This window comes from Dipodomys ordii, unplaced genomic scaffold, assembly GCF_000151885.1.
Source record: "Dipodomys ordii isolate 6190 unplaced genomic scaffold, Dord_2.0 Scaffold26, whole genome shotgun sequence".
NCBI classification, from domain to species: domain Eukaryota; kingdom Metazoa; phylum Chordata; class Mammalia; order Rodentia; family Heteromyidae; genus Dipodomys; species Dipodomys ordii.
Window position 1 is genome coordinate 14450395 of NW_012267242.1, and position 21421 is coordinate 14471815.

Below are 21421 nucleotides of genomic sequence, written 5' to 3' on the forward strand. Positions count from 1 at the left end.
GTGTGTGTGTGTGTGTGTGCGCGCGCGCGCCAGTGCCAATACTGGCACTTGAAATCAGGGATTGGCTTGCTGTTCTTTTTTTTTTTCCTGGTCCTATGGCTTGAACTCTCTCATTGAAGGCTGGTATCCTACCACTTTGAGCCACAGTGCCACTTCCTGTTTTCTGGTGGTTAGTTGAAGATAAAAGTCCCATGGACTTTCCTATCTGGGCTGGCTTCGCACTGCAATCCTCAGATCTCAGCCTCCTGAGCAGCTAGGATTACAGGCATGAGCCACCAGTGTCCAGCTTGGCTTGGTATTCTTGCTTGGCTTGTCCAAAGTTGGCACACTTCCATTTCTGGCTTTTAGTAGGTTAATTAGAAATAAAGTCTCAGGGACTTTCCTGTGTAGACTAGTTTCCACAGGTCCCAGCCTGATCCAGCCAGTTTTTTTTTGTTTTTTGGGTCCAGTTGTGGGGCCTGAACTCTGGGCCTACGTGCTGTCCCTCAGCATTTCAGCTCAAGGTTAGCACTCTACCGCTTGAGCCATAGCGCCACTTCTGGCTTTTTTTTTTTCTGCTTATGTGGTGCTAAGGAATCGAACCCAGGGTCTCAGGCATGCATGCAAGGCAAGCGCTCTACCACTGAGCCATTTTCCCAGCCCTTTTTTTTTTAAACATGTGACACACACATGTAAGGAAGTTAGGAAAGCAAGATTAGGTATAGAGAGAAATGGACACATTTTGTGGTTATTTATAACAAAGGCCTCAGCTGATCCTATGGAGAACTCTGGAGCAGGAACAGCCCTTCAGGGCTGCCCCCTATTAAGACAGAGGCCAACCTGCAATTGTACAGGGGACCCACAGCAGGGCACGTAATAGGCGAGGCTGCTTCCTGCCTCAGAAGGCGCTGCCCAGGGAGGGAGGCAGCTGTGTGCTATCAGCAGCTGATATTCTCAGTATCTGAGGAATGGGTGTGTTGTCTCTGAGAGAGATGTGGATGAAGTACTATATATTCATCATAACAAGAAATATTAATGTCCACAGAGGTGCCCAGGACTGTACCAAAGCCTGTCATTACATTAATTGTTTCTTAAGAAACTCATAAACTACACATGGAGTTTTTTTTTAAGTTGTTACATTGTTTCCACCTATCAGAATATAAGCTAGGAGGGCAAAGGCTGTATCATGTATCACAGTATCCTCAGTGTTCAGAGGTTGACTCACTGTGGAATGAATTGGAGAGTTGAAAAAGAATCAAGAAATAGGATCTGTTTCTGTTATTCAGATTAAGAATGGCAGGTACACAGAGGACAGAAATGTAATGTCCTTATCTCAAATCATGTAGGAGACACACTCTATTGAAGGAAATACATTATGCATTCCACATGTAGCTTTCTTCTTCCTTTCTTTCCTTCCTTCTTTTCTTTCCCTCCCCCCCTTCCCTTCCCTTCCCTCCATTCCTTCTTTTATTTCTTTTTGTCAGATCTCAGCCTGCTGATTAGCTGAGATTATAGGTGAGCCACCAATGCCTGGCTCCACATGTAGCTTTCTTTCTTTCTTTCTTTCTTTTGTCAGATCTCAGCCTGCTGATTAGCTGAGATTATAGGTGAGCCACCAATGCCTGGCTCCACATGTAGCTTTCTTTCTTTCTTTCTTTCCCTTCCTTCCTTCCTTTTCTTCTCTTTCTTTTTTCTTTTTCTGGACCTGAAGCTTGAACTCCCTGCCTGAGCACTGTCCCTGAGTTTCTTTTTTTTTAATGTAAATATTTATTTTATTCTTTTATTCTGAGAATACCATACAGAGGAGTTACAATTACATGGGCAAGATAACGAGTACATTTCTTATCAAGCATTTGCTGCCTCCTCGTTGTTTCCCCTTCCCATCCCTTCCCATACTCCTCCCCTCCCCCCACCCGATCCTCCCCCACCCCCCACCAAATTGTTAAGTTCATTTTTCGACATAACAACTTGTACATCTCATTGTTGCAATGGGTCCACCTGTATCCCTAGTTAAACGATTTGTTTTTTTCCCTTCCCCTCCACAAATTATACTAACATCAAATACAGTGAAAGTATGGGTTATACTGTGGGGAAGGGACATACAAAGCAACATAGAAATCATCTTATAAATGTGTTAGAAACAATTGCATGAAAGGAAATGTCCCTGAGTTTCTTTGTGCTCAAAGCTAGGACTCTACCACTTGAGTCAGAGCACCATTTCCAGCTTTTTCTGAGTTTTTTTTTTTTTTTGGTCTGGTTTCCAGCCTGAACTCTGGGCCTGGGCGCTGCCCCTCAGCTCTTCAGCTCAAGGCTAGCACTCTACTACTTGAGCCACAGCGCCACTTCTGGCTTTTTCTTTTTGCTTATGTGGTGCTGAGGAATTGAACCCAGGGCCTCATGCGTGCAAGGCAAGTGTTCTACCACTGAGCCACCTTCCCAACCTTCTATGAGACTCTTGTCTCCAATAAACAACTCAGAAAATGGGGCTGGTAAGTTGGCTCAGTGGTAGAGCACTTGCCTTGCATGCCTGAGGCCCTGGGTTCCATTGTACAGCACCACATAAGCAAAAAAAGCTGGAAGTGGTGCTGTGATTCAAGTGGTAGAGAGCTAGCCTTGAGCTAAAGAGCTGAGGGACAGTGCTCAGCCCCAGAGTTCAGGCCCCATGACCAAAAAAAAAAAAAAAAAAAAGAGTCTCATAGAGAGGTACTTGTCTAGCATAAGTACCACATAAACAGAAAAAGGCGGAGGTGGCGCTGTGGCTCAAGTGATAGAGTGCTGAGTTCAAGCCCCAGGACTGGCAAAAAAAAAAAAAAAAAAAATTACAGAAAGGCATTACATCCCAGATGAGAGGCATTGTGGATTCAGAAGTCTTGGATTTGAATTCAGTCAGCCACTAATGGTGTTATCTTAGGGGAATTTCTCTTTCTTTCTTTTCTTTTCGTGATTTTTTTTTTTTTTTTGCCAGCCCTGGGCTTGAACTCAAGACCTGGGCACTATCCCTGAGCTTCTTTTGCTCAAGGTCAGCACGCTACCTCTTGAGCTACAGTACCACTTCCAGCATTTTGTTTATATGGTACTAAGGAATCAAAAACCCAGGGCTTCATGCATGCTAGGCAAGTACTCTACCACTAAGCCACATTCCCAGCCCTCTTAGAGGAATTTCTAAGGCTCAGTATCTTCATTCCAGAGAGTGGGATTCACAGTAGCACAGCTGTCTGAGGACCAGGGGAACTAGCAGACATGAAGGAGGGTACTTACCCTGCCCCCAAAACCTCAGTATAGAGGGAGGCTAGACCTGTGGAGAAGCACATGAAGGACAGAAGAGACAGGGCCTGGGTAAACTTCCTACGTTCTGGCTTCCACTAGCACTGACAGCTACACTGTCTAGCCTCCACACATGCAGATAGTAGCTGCTGATCTGGAGTTGCACTAATTGGTTTTAAAGTCTCCTCCTTATCTTCTCCTCTGGAAGATAGCAGCTGTGTGGTAGCTGCTGCTAGTGCAAACAGAAGGAGCAGTAAACGGTGGCGATAGGGTGTCCTTACCATGGCAGGTGCACAGCCCCTAGTTCAAATCAAGGAACATCTTCGGATCCACAACCTCTTGGTCCGCCAGTGCCTGGCAGAGTTCCTGGGTGTATTTGTACTATTGGTAAGCCTGGGAATTGATGGGAGGATAAAGGGAGATGGGCTTCCTACCATCCTTTCTTCCTCCTCGACCTTCCGTTCAACTCAGCTTCTTCTCTTTTCCCTCGTCTTTTATTTATTTATTTTTTTGCCAGTCCTGGGGCTTGAACCCAGAGCTTCTTTTGCTCAAGAAAAACTTTAGCCACAGCACCACTTCTGGCTTTTTCTGTTTATGTGGTACTGAACCCAGGGCTTTATGCAATCTAGGCAAGCACTCTACCACTAAGACACTTTCCCATTCCTTTTTTTTTTCTTTATTTTTGCCAGTCCTGGGCTTGAACTCAGGGCTTGGGTGCTATCCATGAGCTTCCTTTGCTTAAGGCTAAGGTTCTACCACTTGGGCTCAGCCCCACTTTCCTCTTCTGCTTCTTCTTTTGGATTCCTCCTGCTTTTCCTTAGCTCTCACTTTTCTTCCCTTTCTTCCTTCCTCCTCCACTTTTTTTTTTTGGGTCAGTTGTAGGGCTTGAACTTTGGGCCTGGGCACTGTCTTTCAGCTCTTCAGCACAGGGCAAGTGCTTTACCACTTAAGCCACGGCGTCACTTCCGGTTTTCTGGTGGATTATTGGAGATAGTCTCATGGACTTTTCTGCCCCAGCTGGCTTTGAACTGTGATCCTCAGATCTCAGCCTCCTGAATAGCTAGGATTACAGGTGCAATCCAGCTGCCAGTGCCTGGCTCTCCTGCACTTCTTGCATTATTATTATTTTTGCCAGTTCTAGGGCTTGAACTCAGGGCCTGGGCACTGTCCCTGTGCTTCTTTTGCATAGAGCTAGCACTCTACCACTGGAGCCACAGCACCACTTCCAGATTTTTCTGTTTAGGTGGTACTGAGGAATTGAACCCAGGGCTTCATGCATGCTAGGCAAGCACTCTCTCACTAAGCCAAATTCCCGGTCCTCTTTTTTTTTTTTGGTCGGTTGTGGGGTTTGAACTCTGGGCCTGGGTGCTGTCCCTCAGCTCTTCAGCTCAAGGCTAGGGCTCTACCACTTGAGCCACAGAGCCATTTCCAGTTTTCTGGTGGTTTATTGGAGATAAGAATCTCTGGGATTTTCCTGCCTGGGCTGGCTTTGAATGGAGACCCTCAATTAGGATTATAGGCATGAGCCACCAGCGCCCAGCTGGGAGACCCTTATGTCCAATTAACCACCAGAAAACTGAAGTGGCTCAGCTAACCTTGAGCTGAAGAGCTTAGGGACAGTGCCTAGGCCCAGAGTTCAAGCCCTGTGACTGCCAAAAACAAAACAAAACAAAACGAGTGTCACAGACTTTCCTTCTTGGGCTGGCTTTGGACTGGGATCCGCTGAACTCAGTCTCCTGAGTAGCCAGTATTACAGGTGTGAGCCACCAGCGCCCAGCTTCCCCATTTTTCTTTCCTTGCTAGTCTTTCAAGTTTCTTCATTTCTCCTCTTTCCTGAAACTTTTCTCTCCCACTGTTCGCCTCCTGGGCTTTTAATTCTTCATCTCCCCTCTTTCCACAAGCTCCTCACTCAGGGTGCTGTAGCTCAGGCTGTCACCAGTGGAGAAACCAAAGGCAACTTCTTCACTATGTTTCTGTGTGGCTCCCTGTCTGTCACAATAGCCATCTACGTGGCTGGCAATGTCTCAGGTAAGGAGGGCAGGGTCTGGTCACTGAAAATGTGAGATGTACGTGAGAGTATGTATCTGGTGATAATGAAGTTAGACCCTTTGGTGACTCATGGACATTATCTCCCTGAGCTTGACCAGTGACCTGGACTGAGATAGGCCTTTGGCCTCACCCACTCCTTCTCTGTCCAGTATCATCACTGTATTCCTTTCTTTACAATAAACCTTAGCTCACCTGGGCAGAAATCTCATACCAGGGTGTTAAGGCTAGGCGATTATCTTTTTGTGCCTTACACCTTGAAGCCTCTAGAGTTCACTGGACTCTGTTCAGAATCTCCTGTTTGTCCCTTAGATACACACTGCATTGGTAGGCCTGACCAGAACCTTGAGATGCAGCTTGCTCCAGGTTCAAATCTTCACTTCACTGTAGGACTTTGCCAAGTCATTTTTTTGTTTCTTTTTGTGGCTTGTGGGGCCTGAACTCTGGGCCTGGGTGCTGTCCCTCAGCTCTTTAGCTCAAGGCTAGCACTCTACCACTTGGGCCACCTTCCCAGCCCCTCACTTAATTGAGTCTTAATTCCTTAAGTATATGAAAGTAATACTCCCCCCCCCCCCGCCTAGTTTAAGGCCCAGGCACTGTCCCTCAGCATTTTCTCTCAAGGCTGGCACTCTATTACTTGGGCCACAGTTCTACTTCTGGCTTTTTGCTGGTTAATTGGAGATAAGTCTCACAGACTTTCTTCCCCAGGCTGGCTTCAAACCTTGATGCCCAGATCTTAGCCTTCTGAGAAGCTAGACTCACAGGTGTCCAGCAATATTACTGTTTAAAGTGTTGTAGGGTTGTATGTTGTATTGCTATTGATTGGTAACAGTACTGGGCAGTGATATTTAGTAGATGCTGGCTGGTTTTCTTTCCTTGATGCTTCAAGGGGCCCACCTGAATCCAGCCTTCTCCCTGGCCATGTGCCTCGTTGGACGCTTCCCCTGGGCCAAGTTCCCAATTTACTGTGTTGTGCAGTTGCTGGCAGCTTTCTGTGCCTCAGGAGCCACTTATGTTCTCTACTATGGTAACAGAGGGCCTAGGGCTGGAGCCACCTATGTACGGGCAGGGGTGCCTGGGAATGGTTTGTTTGAGCAAAGATGGGAAATATCAGGTATTCTCTCCTGAAGATGCCTTACAGAACTATACAGGTGGGGACTTGACTGTGACTGGACCGAAGGAGACAGCCTCCATCTTTGCCACCTACCCTGCACCTTACCTATCCTTGAATAATGGCTTCCTGGATCAGGTAGGTCTGAAAAAAAGATGTGGGAAAGTCCCAACCTTTGCCTTTTCCCTTGGTACACTCCAGCCTACTGTTGAGGTTTGGTGGGACAATTCAGAATTGGTTCTACATGACACCCCTCCCCAAACCTGCTGCCTGTGTTGGATAAGGCCAGATAGTAAGGGGGGGTGGTGGGAAGTATTTGGGTGAGGGAGGGCAGATGGATTACTACCAGGCAGCTGATGGGGTCCCCTTTTTTGACTTCTGTCTACTCTAAGGTTCTGGGCACTGGGATGCTGATTGTGGGGCTCTTAGCAATCCTGGACAGACGGAACAAGGGTGTACCCGCGGGTCTGGAGCCTGTGGTGGTGGGGCTGCTGATCCTGACCATTGGACTATCCATGGGTGTCAACTGTGGGTTTCCACTCAACCCTGCCCGGGATCTGGGCCCACGGCTCTTCACCTATGTGGCCGGCTGGGGCCCTGAGGTCTTCAGGTGGGAGTCAGCTTTCTCTGGTGTGGTCTTCCACTCCCTCTCTTTGATAATGGCTGTTCACCAGAGCTCTCTTCTAGACAGTTCTCTTGGCCTCTTCGGACAGTGTTCTCCAAGCCTCACATTCACCCTTCCTTCCTAGTTCCCCTCCCCACTTTTCACTGAAATAGTAAGGTTTGAGGGTTGTGTTTTGGCACATCAATTTCTTCCTCTTAGAAGGGGTTCCCTTCTCTCCAAGTGCAATGTATTGTTGTGAAAATATCCTGGTGTTGGTCATTCCAGGGACTATTTGAAAGGAGGTCTCTTATTACTGTCCCCCAGTCCCTGGGGAGAGGGAAAGCTAAAGCAGTCAACCTTTGATGTCTCCTTTTGTTCTTCCCTTACAGTGCTGGTAATGGCTGGTGGTGGGTGCCGGTAGTGGCTCCTCTAGTGGGGGCCACCCTGGGCACAGCCACGTATCAGCTGATGGTGGCTCTGCACCATCCTGAGGACTCAGAGTCAGTTCAGGAAACCTCAGATTTGGAAACTCCTGCCTCAGCTAAGACGATGGAGAGTAAGCTGTGATTCTCACAGGATTCACTCCAGGATGTCAAGAGAACCACGATCCTGCCAGCTTGCAAATAACACATTCTTCATCCTTTTTCTTTTTTGGTCGGTCGTGGGCATGAACTCAGCTGTCCCTCAAGCTCTTCAGCTCAAGGCTAGCGCTTTTCTACTTGGGCCATAGCGCCACTTCTGGCTTTTTCTGTTTAGGTGGGGCTGAGGCATCGAACCACTCTACCACTGAGCCACCTTCCCAGCCCCCGACCTTCTTTACTTTACCTTAATTAGAAATCGAGACCCAGGGGAAAGCTTTCTGTTTACTCACTCCTTCCTCTGGAACCGCACTGCCGGCACAGGTGGAGAAAGGGAGTTGCTGGCAGGATGGGATTACTCCCACCCAGACCCGCCGGACCTCTAGGAATGCAGGTGCTCAGAGCAGCCGCCAGAGGGCGCGCACGCCGGCCGAAGGTCTGCTAAGGCCGTGGGAATCTGAGGGACGGAGACACTGGCCAATTCATCCAATGGCGGCGGTGGGAGATCGGCCTTGGGGCCCTCTCAAGCTGGGTCCCCAAGGCCTGGCCTCAGCTCCTACGACCCCAACGCCTCCTGCTTCGGCCCTCTCAGATCGCCTCCATAACCCAAAAGCCCTCCAACCCCCCCCACCACCTGCCCCCTCCCAGGGAGGCTGCCGAGCGCCGCCCCGCCAGTGCCCGCAGGCTGGGAGGACCCGGCGGAGAAACTGAGGCACCACAGCCAATCTGGGTCCGGAGAGGGGGAAAGGTCCTGAAATGAGGCGGGGAGAGAAGAGGAGGCTGCGGCACCAAGGGCGGAGGGCGGAGGCCCGGGCTGTTGGAGAAGATGCTCGCGGTGCGGAGAGGCCGGCGCGGCGCCCAGGGCCCCCGCTTCCCTTTCTTCCAGATTAAAGCATCCCAAACCTCTGCGTTCTGTCGCGTCGCGGGCGCTCGCGTGCTGGTGTGGCGGAGCGGAAGCTCGGGGGTGGGGCTAAGACCCCCGCCCACATGCCTCCCCTCTCTTGCCCCGCACAAAGATGGCGGCGCGCCCGCCCCGCCGCCCTCCCCAAAGCCCCTCCCGCCCCCCGCCCTCGGCCGCCTCCGCCGTCACTTCCGCCCCGCGGTGGCCGAAACTGACACAAAGTAGCGGGCCGAGGCCCCCGGGGGGAGCGGGGCCGCAGCTGGGGGGGGCGGGAGCCCGCGGGGAGCCGAGCCCAGCGCCCCCCGCCCCAGCCCCCGGCATGGGCCGGACGGGGCGGCCGCGGCGGGCGCCGAGCGCCGAGCGCTGAGGTGAGGTGAGGCGAGGCGCGGCGGGGCGAGGCGGGGACCGGGCGCGGGGCCCGGGCGCACCGGGAGAGGGGGCCGCACCCCGGGCCGAGAGGAGCGGGACGGGGGGCGGTGTCTGAGGCCGGGGAGTCCCCGTGACTGTCCGCCGGATGGGGTGCCGGCTGGGGTGTGTGGAGAGCGGGACGGGGGTGCGGAGTGCCGGGCACAAGCGTGGGGGGCCCCACACCCCGAGAGTTGTGAAGGTGACGGGGAGCCCCAGCCCCCGACTTCAGGTGCCCCGTGGAGGGAGCGCAGGGCCGGGCAGGGTCCGGGCTGGGTCCCGTCTTGGAGGCCGAAAGGTGGCGTGGGGTGGCGTTGGCGGCCGCGGAGCCCCGAGGGTCTGGGGGCTCTTTCTCCTTGAGCTGGCAGCCTCCCCGGAGAGGAGCCCGGGCCAGCCCTAGCGCTGGAGGCGTTGTTCTTCGTGGAACATTGCCTCCTTCCCAGGGCTGGCTATTTTTATCCCAGATGTGGCTCTGTGGCGGGGGCTGGGGTGGGGTGATGGGGCCGGGCGACGTGGCTGATGGGCCTGACCTGTTTAGAAAACCCTAAGCTATTTGAGACCAGGAAGGAGACCTGGTCCCAACTGCCCGCTCCTCTCCTTGGCCCTGTTGCTTGCCCCCCCACCCCCAAGCCTGTTTTCCTCTCCTCAGGGTCTCACGGGGTAAAACAACTTTGCTGCTCTGTGTCCAGATGCCTGGCTCTAGAGGGTTGGGTCTTGCTCTCCATTAACTCTTCCATAGACACAGACCCAGATCTTTGGGTTGGCCCCTGTTTCTTGGTACCCCTCCCCCCAGGGTGGGTCTAGCTACTGAATCTGCTGTTTGCCCACCCTGCATCTTCTTCTTTAACCTCTCCCTCCACACCCCACCCTCCCATGACTCACGCTCTAGACTGGGTGGAGACCCTGGCTGGGGGCCCTGGAGGAGGGCTTGGCATCTCTAAAATGTGCATGAGGTTTTTCCATCCTGAGCCAGGCACCCTTGCTTGCCACAGCTGAGGAGGGTCAGGGTTGAAAAGGACTATTACTCTGAGGACTTTAGGTCAGGGAAGGAGACTGTTAGTGAAGGGAGAATTGGTATGGGTGACTGGGTTGTGGGCCCAGTCTCTGTAATTACAGACTTCGAGCAGACAGGCAATTAGTATCTCTTGGGGCTAACAGAGGCTGGAGAGAGGGGAACCAAGGAGGAGGTGGAAAGCCTTTCCACCCAAAGGTAGAAGAGGTGACCCTCTCTCTGGCAGTTTCTTTTAGGCCAGGCTGGGAAACAGGATAGAGGCTTGCTTCTTCCTAGGTCAGACTTTTTATTCTCCCCCTCCCCCCATTTTTTTTTTTTTTTTTGAGAAAGATACGACATTGGGAAAGAAGGTGGAAAGAAGCAGAGGCCCTTTGATGGATGGTCTCTGATTCTGTATCCAGTGCCATATCGACTTGTCTAGGCTGAAGCTGGGAAAGAAGGTGTAACTCCCAGATAGGGTCAGGAAGACCCCTCTCTCCTGGCTCACGAAGGGCGGCTGCCCAGATTGAGAGGAAGTGGGTTGGGGACTGTCTGTGCAGGAAGTGAAGGCCATACCATTTAATGTGTTGGGCTTCTGTGTGGAGGAGGTGGTAATGGAAGCTCTTAGGGGTTGTGGGAGGGGGAATTAGGAGCAGTTTGAGATGGGTGGAGCCTGCCCACCCCATTTCCTGATACTGCCAGGTGTTTCCTGAGTTGTATTCCCTCCGCCCTGCCCTTGGGGGGGGGACTCTTGCTTTCTAGTACAGACAGCCGTCTTGGTCTGGAGTAACAAGGACACCACACCTTGCTACTAGGAAGGCCGATGGAGCAATGCTTGTTTCTGGGATGGTTACCTTGAGAGCTGTGTCCCTCTTGTCATAGGAACTCTTTCTCTGCTGGCCTTGGCCTCTTTTGAACTCTCAACTTCCCTCTCATGTTATCTAAGGTACCCTTTTCCAACATCATTGGGCCAGGAAGAGGAGAGTGTGGGAGTTAGCAGGGGTCAGAGCCAGAGGAGAGAATCTTCACCAGCGATCTGATGAAGGGATTGAAGGGTTCTCCTCAGCTTCCTGACCATTGGCTTCTGTCACCTTCCTGCAGGGTCTCCCATGGGATTGCTGGGACCTTGCTGGGTGAGATGGCACTGTGTGCAAAAAAGCGCCCCCCAGGTAAGAAAGTCCAGGACTGTGGATCCTCGAGACTATCAAAAGCAGGTGTCATTACGGTTTTGGGAGCCAAGGGAAAAGGGACAAGTGAAAGGGGCCTGGGAAAGAGGTGTATGTGTGGAGATCAAAACCCTAACACATGCTGGCTAGGAAACTGAGTTTGTCCTTTTGATCCTTTAGTTAGTTTATCTTCTGAGCTGGTGCTGAGCACCAGCTCCCTCACCGGGAAACACCTGTAATCTTGTCAGGGGCAGCCTGCATTTCTCAGCTCTGGTTTGGGAAGTCCCTGCTCTCCCCTCACTTTCCCATGCTGGGACCTCCTAGTTTCCTGCAGGTAGGGCGGGGTGGAGGTGGAGGTGGGAGTTGAGAGTGGTTGTCTCAGGCCGTCCGTTCACCCGCATTGGCCGGGGGTGGGAGCGGAGAGGCGGGGCCTGCGTGCTGGCTTTCGCCTACGCGGCGCTGGCAGGCTGCTGCCCCTGCAGTGGGGGGAGCTGGCGGAGGCGGAGCCCGGGGCGTGGGCACCGAAGCCTGGACCAGTCAGCGCAGGCTGGCCTCCGCGGGGGGCCTCCGGAGCGGCGGCGGTGGCGCAGCGGAGCCCGAGTTGGGGACGAAGGGGTCCCCGCTCGCTCGCCGCCGGCGGCTGTGAGGATGGCCTGGGCTGCGGGCAGTGTGCGCACCGGCTGTCCGCGGCTCTCCTCTGAGCTGCCGCAGCCCTTGCACTTCCCCGGGGGGCCACCCTGTTGGCACCTCTGAGGCCAAGGACAGACTGCGCCTTCCCCAACTTAAACCGGGGTCATGACGGTCCCCAAGGAGATGCCTGAGAAGTGGGCCCGGGCCGGGGCACCTCCGTCTTGGAGCCGAAAGAAGCCCTCTTGGGGGACAGGTAACAGGAGTCAATGCCTGGTAGCTCTCCCGAACCCATAATCTGCCCCCTTCCCCCGCAGTCCCCACATCATTCTCTCGTCCTCAGCCTCCCCCAACCTCCTCTCCCTTCCTCTTTCCAGACCCAAAGATCCTGCCTTTGCACTGTTTTTGTATGCACTGTGGTGATGGTGCAAGGTCTCAGCAGAAGGAGACCCCTCTGGGGGGAAGCTATTAGGAGTAAAGTGGCTCAGCTGTCTGGGGACTCCAGCTTGGGGTTTTGTTGCTGCAGTTTGCTCTTCAGGCTCGGCAAGGGTTTTAGGAGCCCAGCCTGTTGGCTTCCAGGCAGTTTTAAGGCATTAGGTTTACTGCCTAACCAAGTTACTTCCTTTTAAAGCCTAAGATCATATCGACCCCTGGGAGATGGGATGGTAACTTCATAGAAGCATGCGATGGGATGGGAACTCTCCTTGTTCTGGAACTTGAACTTGGCGTCTGCAGTCCGGTAGCTGCAGCGGTTCTGGATAGTAGGGCTAGAGAGGTGTTACTAACCTAGTGACAACTGAATGGTTTCAGTGAAATGTGTATAGGATCCAAGAAAGATTACAGTAGAGAGAGGTGTTTCGGTTGCATCTCCTTCCCCTCTTCCTCCATGTCTCTATCAGTCTGCAAGTTCCATATCCCTGACACCACCCCACCCCCACCTTCTCCTACTTGAAGATAAGCTTTGCTATAAGGTGATGTCATTGCTGGCCAGTCAGAAGCTGCTGCTGACTACATGTGACAAGCAGAGACTCCTGTAGGGGGACTGCACGTGGGGTTGGGATGCTGCCGCAGAGCAGCTCCAGGGCACTGTGACCCCATGTCTTGTGACTGATTCTACTCCTGCCCAGATTAGGGGGCATGCATTGGTTCTCAGGAGGAAAGGGTGCATTGTGCCTTCAGCTACTATCCTGTTTTTTTTTTTTTTGGGGGGGGGGGATCCGGTCGTGGGGCCTGAACTCTGGGCCTGGGCGCTGTCCCTTAGCTCTTCAGCTCAAGGCTAGCGCTCTACCACTTGAGCCACAGTGCCACTTCCGGCTTTTTCTTTTTGTTTATGTGGTGCTGAGGAATCGAACCCAGGGCCGCATGCATGCAAGGCAAGCACTCTACCACTGAGCCACCTTCCCAGCCCTCAGCTACTATCCTGTTAATGATGGTGGATGCATTGATAATAGTAGCAAAGGGTCTGGGGATTCCCGTGACTGATAATGGCTAAAGAGTGATTGGAGAAGTCACTGAGCACCTGGTAGAAGACCTCACAGTTAGTGGTGGGGAAAAGAATATAGCCTTGTCTGTGAGTGTAACCTGTACTGGCAGTATATGCTTGTGATCCCAGCACTCAAGAGGCTGAGGCAAGAGGCTCAAGAATTTGAGGCCTGTCTGGCTACATGGTGAATTCCTGTCTTGTTAAAAAAAGAATAGAGAGCTGAAAGCCCATGGCTCACACCATCAGGAGACTGAGATCTAAGGATCTTGGTTCAAAGCCAGCCCAGGCAGGAACGTCTATAAGACTCTTATCTCCTATTAACCACCAGAGGGGCTGGGATGGTGGCTCAGTGGTAGAGTGCTTGCTTTGTATGCATGAGGCCCTGGGTTCAATTCCTCAGCACCACATCAGCGGAAAAAGCCAGAAGTGGCGCTGTGGCTCAAGTGGTAGAGTGCTAGCCTTGAGCTAAATTGCTGAGGGACAGCGTCTGGACCCAGAGTTCAGGCCCCATGACTGACCAAAAAAAAAAAAAAAAACCCACCAGAAAAACAAAGTGGCGCTATGGCTCAAGTGGTAGGGCACTAGCCTTGAACTGAAGAGTTTAGGGACAGTGCCTAGGCCCAGAGTTCAAGACCCACGACTGACCAAAAAAAAAAAAAAAAGAATAGAGAAAAGAAGAATGTTTATAGCCCTTTAAAGCCACTGCTTAGGCCGTCAGTGAGAGAAGGGGAAAGAATTTAATGACTCCCCAGGCATGGCGCTAATTTCATGAAGCTGTATTCTGTGGAAAGAAACGGGCCCTTAGTGGAACTCCTACAGATGTTGGGTAGGCCTAACAAGGTGTGGGTCTTGGTTTGTTCTCTTCTCCTGACTATAGCATCCTTCTGTTACAGAAGAAGAAAGGAGGGCACGGGCTAATGACCGAGAATATAATGAGAAATTCCAGTATGCGGTAAGTGACACTAGTGAACTCGTTTCCTCTTCCTGAATGGGAGAGGGGAACAGTATAGAAACATCTGAAGCTGAGAGGGAAGGGCATGTCAGGAGACAAAGGCTACTCAGCTACTCTGTCCGCTATTAAGCCGACTTTCTAGGCCTTCTGCTGGGGAAATGAAATATGTGGATTTTTTCTCTTCCTTTGTCCCCATTTCACACTTACAGTTGCTGGCTTTTGGGGCAGAGGTTTGGGAAGTAGAACAATGGTGGTTGGTCACTTTCTAATTATTTTTCTTCTGTGGCCATAGAGTAACTGCATCAAGACTTCGAAGTACAACATTCTCACCTTCCTGCCTGTCAACCTCTTTGAGCAGTTTCAGGAAGTTGCCAACACTTACTTCCTGTTCCTTCTCATTCTACAGGTGAGTGATCTATAGTGATCCTTTTGGGATTCATAAAGCCAAAGAAGAGGAAGGTTTCAGGGCAAAAGAAGATTAGCTGAAGCCTGAAGCGTGTTCCTCTTTTCTCATTTCAGTGAAGAGGAAGGTTTCAGGGCAAAAGAAGATTAGCTGAAGCCTGAAGCGTGTTCCTCTTTTCTCATTTCAGTTGATCCCACAGATCTCTTCCCTGTCCTGGTTCACCACCATTGTGCCTTTGGTTCTTGTCCTTACCATTACAGCTGTTAAAGATGCCACTGATGACTACGTGAGTTGTTTTTATTCTTCTGCTTGTCCCCATTCACCTTTCCTTCTCTTCCACCTCTACCTCCCAGCTCATAGGCCACCTTCATCGAGCATAATTCCATGGTGCCCTTGACCTTCCTTCGCTGCTCCAGCTAGATGTGTATCTGAGGTGGGAAGGAGGAGTCAAGGCAAGAATTGGTTGAACTAATATACAAGTATAGATATATAAGGCTGACCCAGCAACTCAGCATTCCACTGATGGTCCATTCCTCTTAGAGAAAGAGAAGGTATTACCTTTCTTATTCTCTTCTTTTAGTTCCGCCACAAGAGTGATAACCAGGTGAATAACCGTCAGTCTCAGGTGCTGATCAATGGAATGTGAGTACCAGTGGGAGATAAGGGCTCTAGGGAGGAAGGAGGCCTCCTGGGAATGTGTATAGCTACTATCAGCCTCTTTACTGTCTTCTTGTTGCCACAGTCTCCAGCAAGAGCAGTGGATGAATGTCTGTGTTGGTGATATCATCAAGCTAGAAAATAACCAATTTGTAGCGGTAAGGGTCAAGGTACCCCTTGAGTCTGCTGGGTTCTTTCTTTTGGGGTAGGAAATAATGAGTCCTTCCTGACTTCCTGTTGCTTCTTAAACACCCCTGAAAGGAGATTTTCTTGGATGGAAGGTCTTATGTTGTTAACTTCCTGAGACCAACTTTTCATGCACTTGGAACTAAACAAACTATGCTTAGTAGAGGAATAGTCACCTCCCAGTGAGGGTGGAGGTTTGGGTATTTGTAGTTCTCATTAGATTTTCTCTCTAGGCGGATCTTCTCCTCCTTTCCAGTAGTGAGCCCCATGGGCTGTGTTACATAGAAACAGCAGAACTCGATGGGTAAGTATCAGCCCTCTTTGCCTCCTGAAGGTAAATAGTTCTTTTTAGAAAATTTAAGGGTAAGAAAGGCCTTGGGTTCACAAAATTATTTGCTGGGTTAAGCAGTGATGATCAGGTGCCCCCAGATAGAATCTAGAAGACTGGCAGGGAGCTAGGCCTCAGGAGATCTTTTCTTCCAGAGAGACCAACATGAAAGTACGCCAGGCGATTCCCATCACCTCGGAACTGGGAGACATCAGTAAGCTTGCCAAATTTGATGGTGAGTAATGTTGGAGAAGCAGTCTTCAGGTAGAAGAGATGGGTTGGGTTTTGGTATTCACATTGGACACTTTGCTTTTGACTACTGGTTGCTATGATTATATAGCTCCCTGCGGTTTTTTTTGTTTTTGTTTTTTTGCTAGTCTTGAGGCTTGAACAACTCAGGGTCTGGGCATTGTCCCTGAGCTCAAGGCCAGCACTCTACCACTTGAGCTTTTCCTGTTTATGTGGTACTGAGGAATCGAATCCAGGGCTTCATGCATGCTAGGCAAGCACTCTACCAATAAGCCACATTCCCAGCGGTCCCTGCATTCTTTTGGGAGGGACATATTGGGAATGCCAGGGGCCTACCACTCACTTTTGAACTGACAGTCATTCAGCAATCAGGAGCTTTGTGGCTGACAGCTCCCTGCTTGCTGGGCATGCTGAGAGAAACTCAGCTTATCCTTTATGCTTGTTAGCTCAGAATAATGGTATGGTCTTTATAATAGATATTATACGAAGTGTGGAAGAAAAATTAACAGTCCCTTCCATGCTCTGATTTTACCCTCTGTAGGTAGCTACATATTTTTCTATACATGTATAAACATAGGTAAGTGTGATTCTGTTCTACCAATGTCTCTAGGTTACACTTAAAAAAAAACCTATTAAATGTATCTTAAATATCTTCTTTTGGGGGAGGGGTGGGGGGAGTCCCGGGGCTTAAACTCAGGGCTTGGGCACTATGTCTGAGCTTTTGTGCTCCAGGTTAGTGTTCTACCACTTTGAGCCACAGTTCCACTTCTGGCTTTTTGATGGTTAATTGAAGATAAGAGTCTCAGGGATTTCCTTCCTTCCTTCCTTCCTTCCTTCCTTCCTTCCTACCTTCCTTCCTTCTCTCTCTTCCTCCCTCCCTCCCTCCCTCTCTCTCTTTCTTTCTTTCTTTTTTTTTTTGCTGGTCCTAGGGTTTTAACTCAGGGACTGGGCTCTGTTCCAGAGCTTCTCTGTGCTCATGGCTAGCACTCTACCACTTGAACCACAGTGCCACTTCCAACTTTTTCTGTTTAGGTGGTACTGAGGAATTGAACTCAGGGTTTCATGCATGCTAGGCAAGCACTCTACCACTAAGTCACATTCCCAGCCAAGTCTCAGGGACTTTCTTTACTGGACTGGCTTCAAACCATGATCTTCAGATCTTAGCCTCTTGAGTAGCTAGAATCATAGGCATGAGTCATCAGCATCTGGCCCGTTTTATTTTTTGTTTTGTTTTGTTTGGTTGTAGGGCCTGAACTCTGGGCCTGGGCTCTGTCCCTCAGGTCTTCAGCTCAAGTCTAGCACCCTATCATTTGAGCCAAAGGGCCACTTCTGGCTTTTTCTGCTTATGTGGTACTGAGGAATTGAACCCCGGGCCTCATGAATGCAAGGCAAGCACTCTACACTGAGTCACCTTCCCAGCCTCCGTTTTATTTTTTGATATAAGATCTCTTTAGCCCATCCTGGCCTAAAAACTCATGATTCTTATACCTCAGCCTCCAAGTGCTGCCTGATCCTTTTTTTTTGGTTGGTCATGGGGCTTGAACTCTGGGCTTGGGCGTTGTCCCTGCGCTCTTCAGCTTAATACTGCTTGAGCCACAATGCTACTTGCGGTTTTCTAGTGGTTTATTGGAGTAGTTTATTCATGGACTTTCCTGCCCAGCCTGGGTTTGAACTGTGATCCTCAGATCTCAGCTTCCTGAGTAGCTAGGATTACAGGTGTGAGCCACCGGCGCCCAGCTCTGCCTGATCCTTTAACTGAATAGTTATCCTACTTCTTTTTTGTTTTTTTTGTTCAGTCATGGGGCTCGAACTCTGGGCTTGGGCGCTGTCCCTGCGTTCTTCAGCTCAAGGCAAGCGCTCTACCATTTGAGCCACAGTGCCATTTCCGGTTTTCCAGTGGTTTATTGGAGATAAGAGTCTCACGGACTTTCCTCCCAGGCTGGCTTTGAACCATGGTCCTCAGATTTCAGCCTCGTCAGTAGCTAGGATTACAGGCGTGAGCCACCACCGGCCCTACTTCCTATTTTTGCCCACTCTCTTGAGCTGCTACTTATGTTTTATTGTCTTATGTCAACCATTAAGCTGTTGATTACATTTTGAGACCGTGAGTAGTGGTACTGCATCTCCCATTCAGGTGAAGTAATCTGTGAACCGCCCAACAACAAGCTGGACAAATTCAGCGGAACCCTCTACTGGAAAGACAACAAATTTCCCCTGAGTAACCAGAACATGCTGCTGCGGGGCTGTGTGCTGCGAAACACCGAGTGGTGCTTCGGGCTAGTCATCTTTGCAGGTGAGCTGCTAAGTATCCAGTGAAAGAAGGGTAATAGAAGTTTGGGCTGATAGACTAGGTGAGGTAAAAAATCTTCAGCTTGGAATGCAGCCTACTGTCTCCATTCTACCCTGCTTTCCTGCAGTATGAGATGAGAGCAGAAGATAATAGGCAGATTTGGTATTTGACTTCCCAATCTTTTTAGGTCCTGACACCAAGCTGATGCAGAACAGTGGCAGGACAAAGTTCAAGAGGACAAGTATTGATCGCCTGATGAATACACTGGTGCTCTGGGTAAGTTTCCCATGTCTTTTTCCCTGCCCCTTCCCTCAGTGATTCCCTTTACTCCCATTGCTCTTTCCTGCTCAATAATCAGGCTTCAGGTTTGGCTTTTAAACTACTGGCTACTCAAAAGAAGCTACTCAAAGGCAGCATTTATTTCAGGCTCCTTATAGCCTTAGAAGATGTTATTTAACACACACACACACACACACACATACACACACACACCTTATGAATGTGTGTAAATCAACAGCTCAAAGAAAACTGAAACAAATCATCCTTTCTGCAGGTTCCCGTTAAGATGATGACTTAGTACATCATGTGACCTTCTGTTTGCCTTTGCCAGGGACAAGGAGGCCTTCATAGAGATGGAGAGGGAATTCAAAGAAAAATTTCCACGTGGAAGATAGTTAGCAGGGTCTTTTACCCCCAGCTTCCAAGGATGCAAGGATGAAGGTTCCCAAAGGGAAAGTTTCTGTTTACATTTTTGGCAATTCCTCAATCCTTCTTTTGTTTGACTAGAAATTGGAGCTCCTTGTTATACTTTCTTTCCCCTTCCTGTGCCCCTCCTGCCTACTGCTTGCCCCCTCTATGTGCCAGTTTACTAAGACTGGGGCCCGCCATTGCTGAGGCAGTTTCCACCCTGGCTTTAAAGTGTTTGCAGAAACCCAGCCTGAGGGAGCAATAGCAGTTAGGTCTGTCTTGTAAAGGCTCACCCAGCCCCCTTGTGGTTATTGGGCACCCTGCTGGTTGAAGTCTCTACAGCAAAGGCAACTTCATTTATTTTAATTTTACTTTACTGTTTTTTTTTTTTTTTTGTTGGACGTGAGGCTTGAACTTGGGGCCTCTGAACTCTTTTTGCTCAAGACTAGCACTCTTACCACTTTGGGCCACAGAGCCACTTCCGATTTGTAGTGTTAATTTTGATTTTCTTTTTAACCAGTCCTGGGGCTTGAACCCAGGGCTTCATGCATGCTAGGTAAGTACTCTACCACTAAGCCACATTCCCAGTCCTCTCTGGTGGTTAATTGGAGGTAAGAGTCTCAGACTTTCCTGCCTAGGGTAGGCTGGCTTTGAACCATGATCCTCAGATCTCATCCTCATGAGTAGCTAGGATTATAGGCATGAGCCACTGGTGCCTGGCTTAAAGGCAACTTTAAAATAGATTTCTGAACCTAGACAGTGGTCTTATTTATTTTCTTTTTCGTTTCTTTTTTTGGGTCCAGTTGTGGGGCCTGAACTCTAGGCCTGGGTGCTGTTCTTCAGCTCAAGGCTAGCACTCTACCACTTCAGCCAGAGCGCCACTTCCGGCTTTTTTTTCTTTTTGCTCATGTGGTGCTGGGGAATCGAACCCAGGGCCTCAGGCATGCAAGGCAAGTGCTCTACCACTGAGCCACCTTCCCAGCCCCTCTTTTCTTTGTTTTGTAGGAGAGTCTTGTCCCATAGATACTGCAGCTGGCCTGGAGCTTGAGCTCCTCCTGTCTTAGCCTCTTAAATTTTGGGATTACAGGCAAGTGCCACCATTCCTGGCCCAAGCTTTTTTTTTTTTTTCTAACTAATCAAGAAATCTGTATTTATGGAAATACAGTTAGCAATCTGGCCAGGTACTGGTGGCTCACGCCTGTAATCTGAGCTACTCAGGAGGCTGAAATTTGAGGTTTGTGGTATGAAGTCAACCTGTGGTATGAAGTCAACCTGGGCAAAAAGCCCCTGTGAAATTCTTACCTCCAATTTACTACTCCAAAGCCAGAAGTGGAGCTGTCACTCAAAGTGGTAGAGTGCTAATCTTGAGCAAAGAAATCAAGGACAGTGACCGGGCCCCAAGTTCAGGCCTTGCTACTGACCCAAAAAAAAAAAAAGGAAAAAGAAAATGGCACTCTGATTCTGGGTGATAGTGACTCAGGCCTGTAATCCTAGCTACTCAGGAGGCTGAGATCTGATGATTGCAGTTTGAAGCCAGTCTGGGCAGGAAAGTCCGTGAGACTTATCTCCAATTAATCACCAGAAAACCAGAAGTGGAGCTGTGGCTCAAAGTAGTAGAACATAAGCCTTGAGCAAAATTGCTCAGGGACAGTGCCCAGGCCCTGAGTTCAAGCCCCAGAACCAACCCCCCCCCAAAAAAAAAAAACAACAACAAACTGAATAAAGACATTACAGTATGATGGCTTATTTTTTATTGGCTTCTGGAAGCTTAACTTAGGTAAATGGGCAAGGTTTTCTGATGTGCGGGAAATAGATCCTGCCCTTGTAGACTGTTGAGGGTTCCAGATTGAGAGACATAGAACTCTTCCAGATTTCTCATTACACAGATGAGAAAATGTTTAGCGAGAATCATTAGCACATGAAGAGAAGCTGTCGTCAATTCTGATCACTTCCTAGTAGAGCAAGTTTGCTCTACCAAGTTCACAGATGCCTGATCTTTTAAAGATTCCCAATACCACTAGTGCTTTCCTTCAGTGATGAGTTTGGTTTTGAAGGCTTCCTCTATCTAGCCTCTGCTTCTTATTCTTCCTCAGATTTTTGGATTCCTGGTCTGTATGGGGGTGATCCTGGCCATTGGCAATGCCATCTGGGAACATGAGGTTGGGATGCGCTTCCAGGTCTACCTGCCCTGGGATGAGGCGGTGGACAGTGCCTTTTTCTCTGGCTTCCTCTCCTTCTGGTCCTACATCATCATCCTCAACACCGTCGTGCCCATTTCACTGTATGTCAGGTATGTGCTCTCTCTGCCTGGGGGTCTCCTTAGCAAACATTTCTGTGAAGATGAAATCCTTGAGAAGGAATGTGGAGTCTTCTTGTTGTACTGTGAACTTTCTGCTATCTGTCTTTGTGTGTTTGTGTAAAGCAAACTTTTTTGCTACAGTGGACTGGTACTTCAAACTGTATTAGAACAAAAGCTATGTTGATTTACTTAGCACATATATTGCATACCTGTTC

At 49.9% G+C, this 21421-nt stretch overlaps 2 protein-coding genes across 5 annotated transcripts in view; both read left to right on the forward strand.

The window, feature by feature from the left end:
- Positions 1–3525: 3525 nt before the first annotated feature.
- On the forward strand, positions 3526–7571 carry Aqp10 (aquaporin 10). The gene is made up of 6 exons (XM_013015030.1): positions 3526–3630; positions 5145–5271; positions 6179–6316; positions 6420–6538; positions 6793–7010; positions 7394–7571. Exons 1-6 carry the CDS (start codon positions 3526–3528, stop codon positions 7569–7571), a joined length of 885 nt encoding a protein of 294 aa, XP_012870484.1.
- A 1195-nt stretch (positions 7572–8766) lies between these two features.
- Atp8b2 (ATPase, aminophospholipid transporter, class I, type 8B, member 2) overlaps positions 8767–21421 on the forward strand; it is a 31503-nt gene continuing 18848 nt past the window's right edge. For 2 of the 4 annotated variants that reach the window (XM_013015280.1, XM_013015281.1), the window contains exons 1-11: positions 11819–11928; positions 14049–14107; positions 14400–14513; positions 14698–14796; positions 15091–15152; positions 15253–15325; positions 15587–15657; positions 15837–15916; positions 18065–18223; positions 18408–18496; positions 21001–21197. In XM_013015280.1, the coding sequence (XP_012870734.1) occupies positions 11841–11928; positions 14049–14107; positions 14400–14513; positions 14698–14796; positions 15091–15152; positions 15253–15325; positions 15587–15657; positions 15837–15916; positions 18065–18223; positions 18408–18496; positions 21001–21197 (1091 nt within the window). In that variant the 5' untranslated portion in view covers positions 11819–11840. Of the gene's footprint in view, positions 8857–10980; positions 11049–11818; positions 11929–14048; positions 14108–14399; positions 14514–14697; positions 14797–15090; positions 15153–15252; positions 15326–15586; positions 15658–15836; positions 15917–18064; positions 18224–18407; positions 18497–21000; positions 21198–21421 lie in introns of those variants that run through there. The other 2 variants (XM_013015283.1, XM_013015282.1) reach the window with 2 other exon arrangements.

Bases quoted from the DNA above. Each gene is read 5' to 3' on its own strand.
- Aqp10 (XM_013015030.1), top strand. From the start codon at position 3,526: ATGGCAGGTGCACAGCCCCTAGTTCAAATCAAGGAACATCTTCGGATC. The intron at 3,631-5,144 runs GTAAGCCTGGGA...TCTTTCCACAAG, and splicing joins TGGGTGTATTTGTACTATTG to CTCCTCACTCAGGGTGCTGT. The intron at 6,539-6,792 runs GTAGGTCTGAAA...GTCTACTCTAAG, and splicing joins ATAATGGCTTCCTGGATCAG to GTTCTGGGCACTGGGATGCT.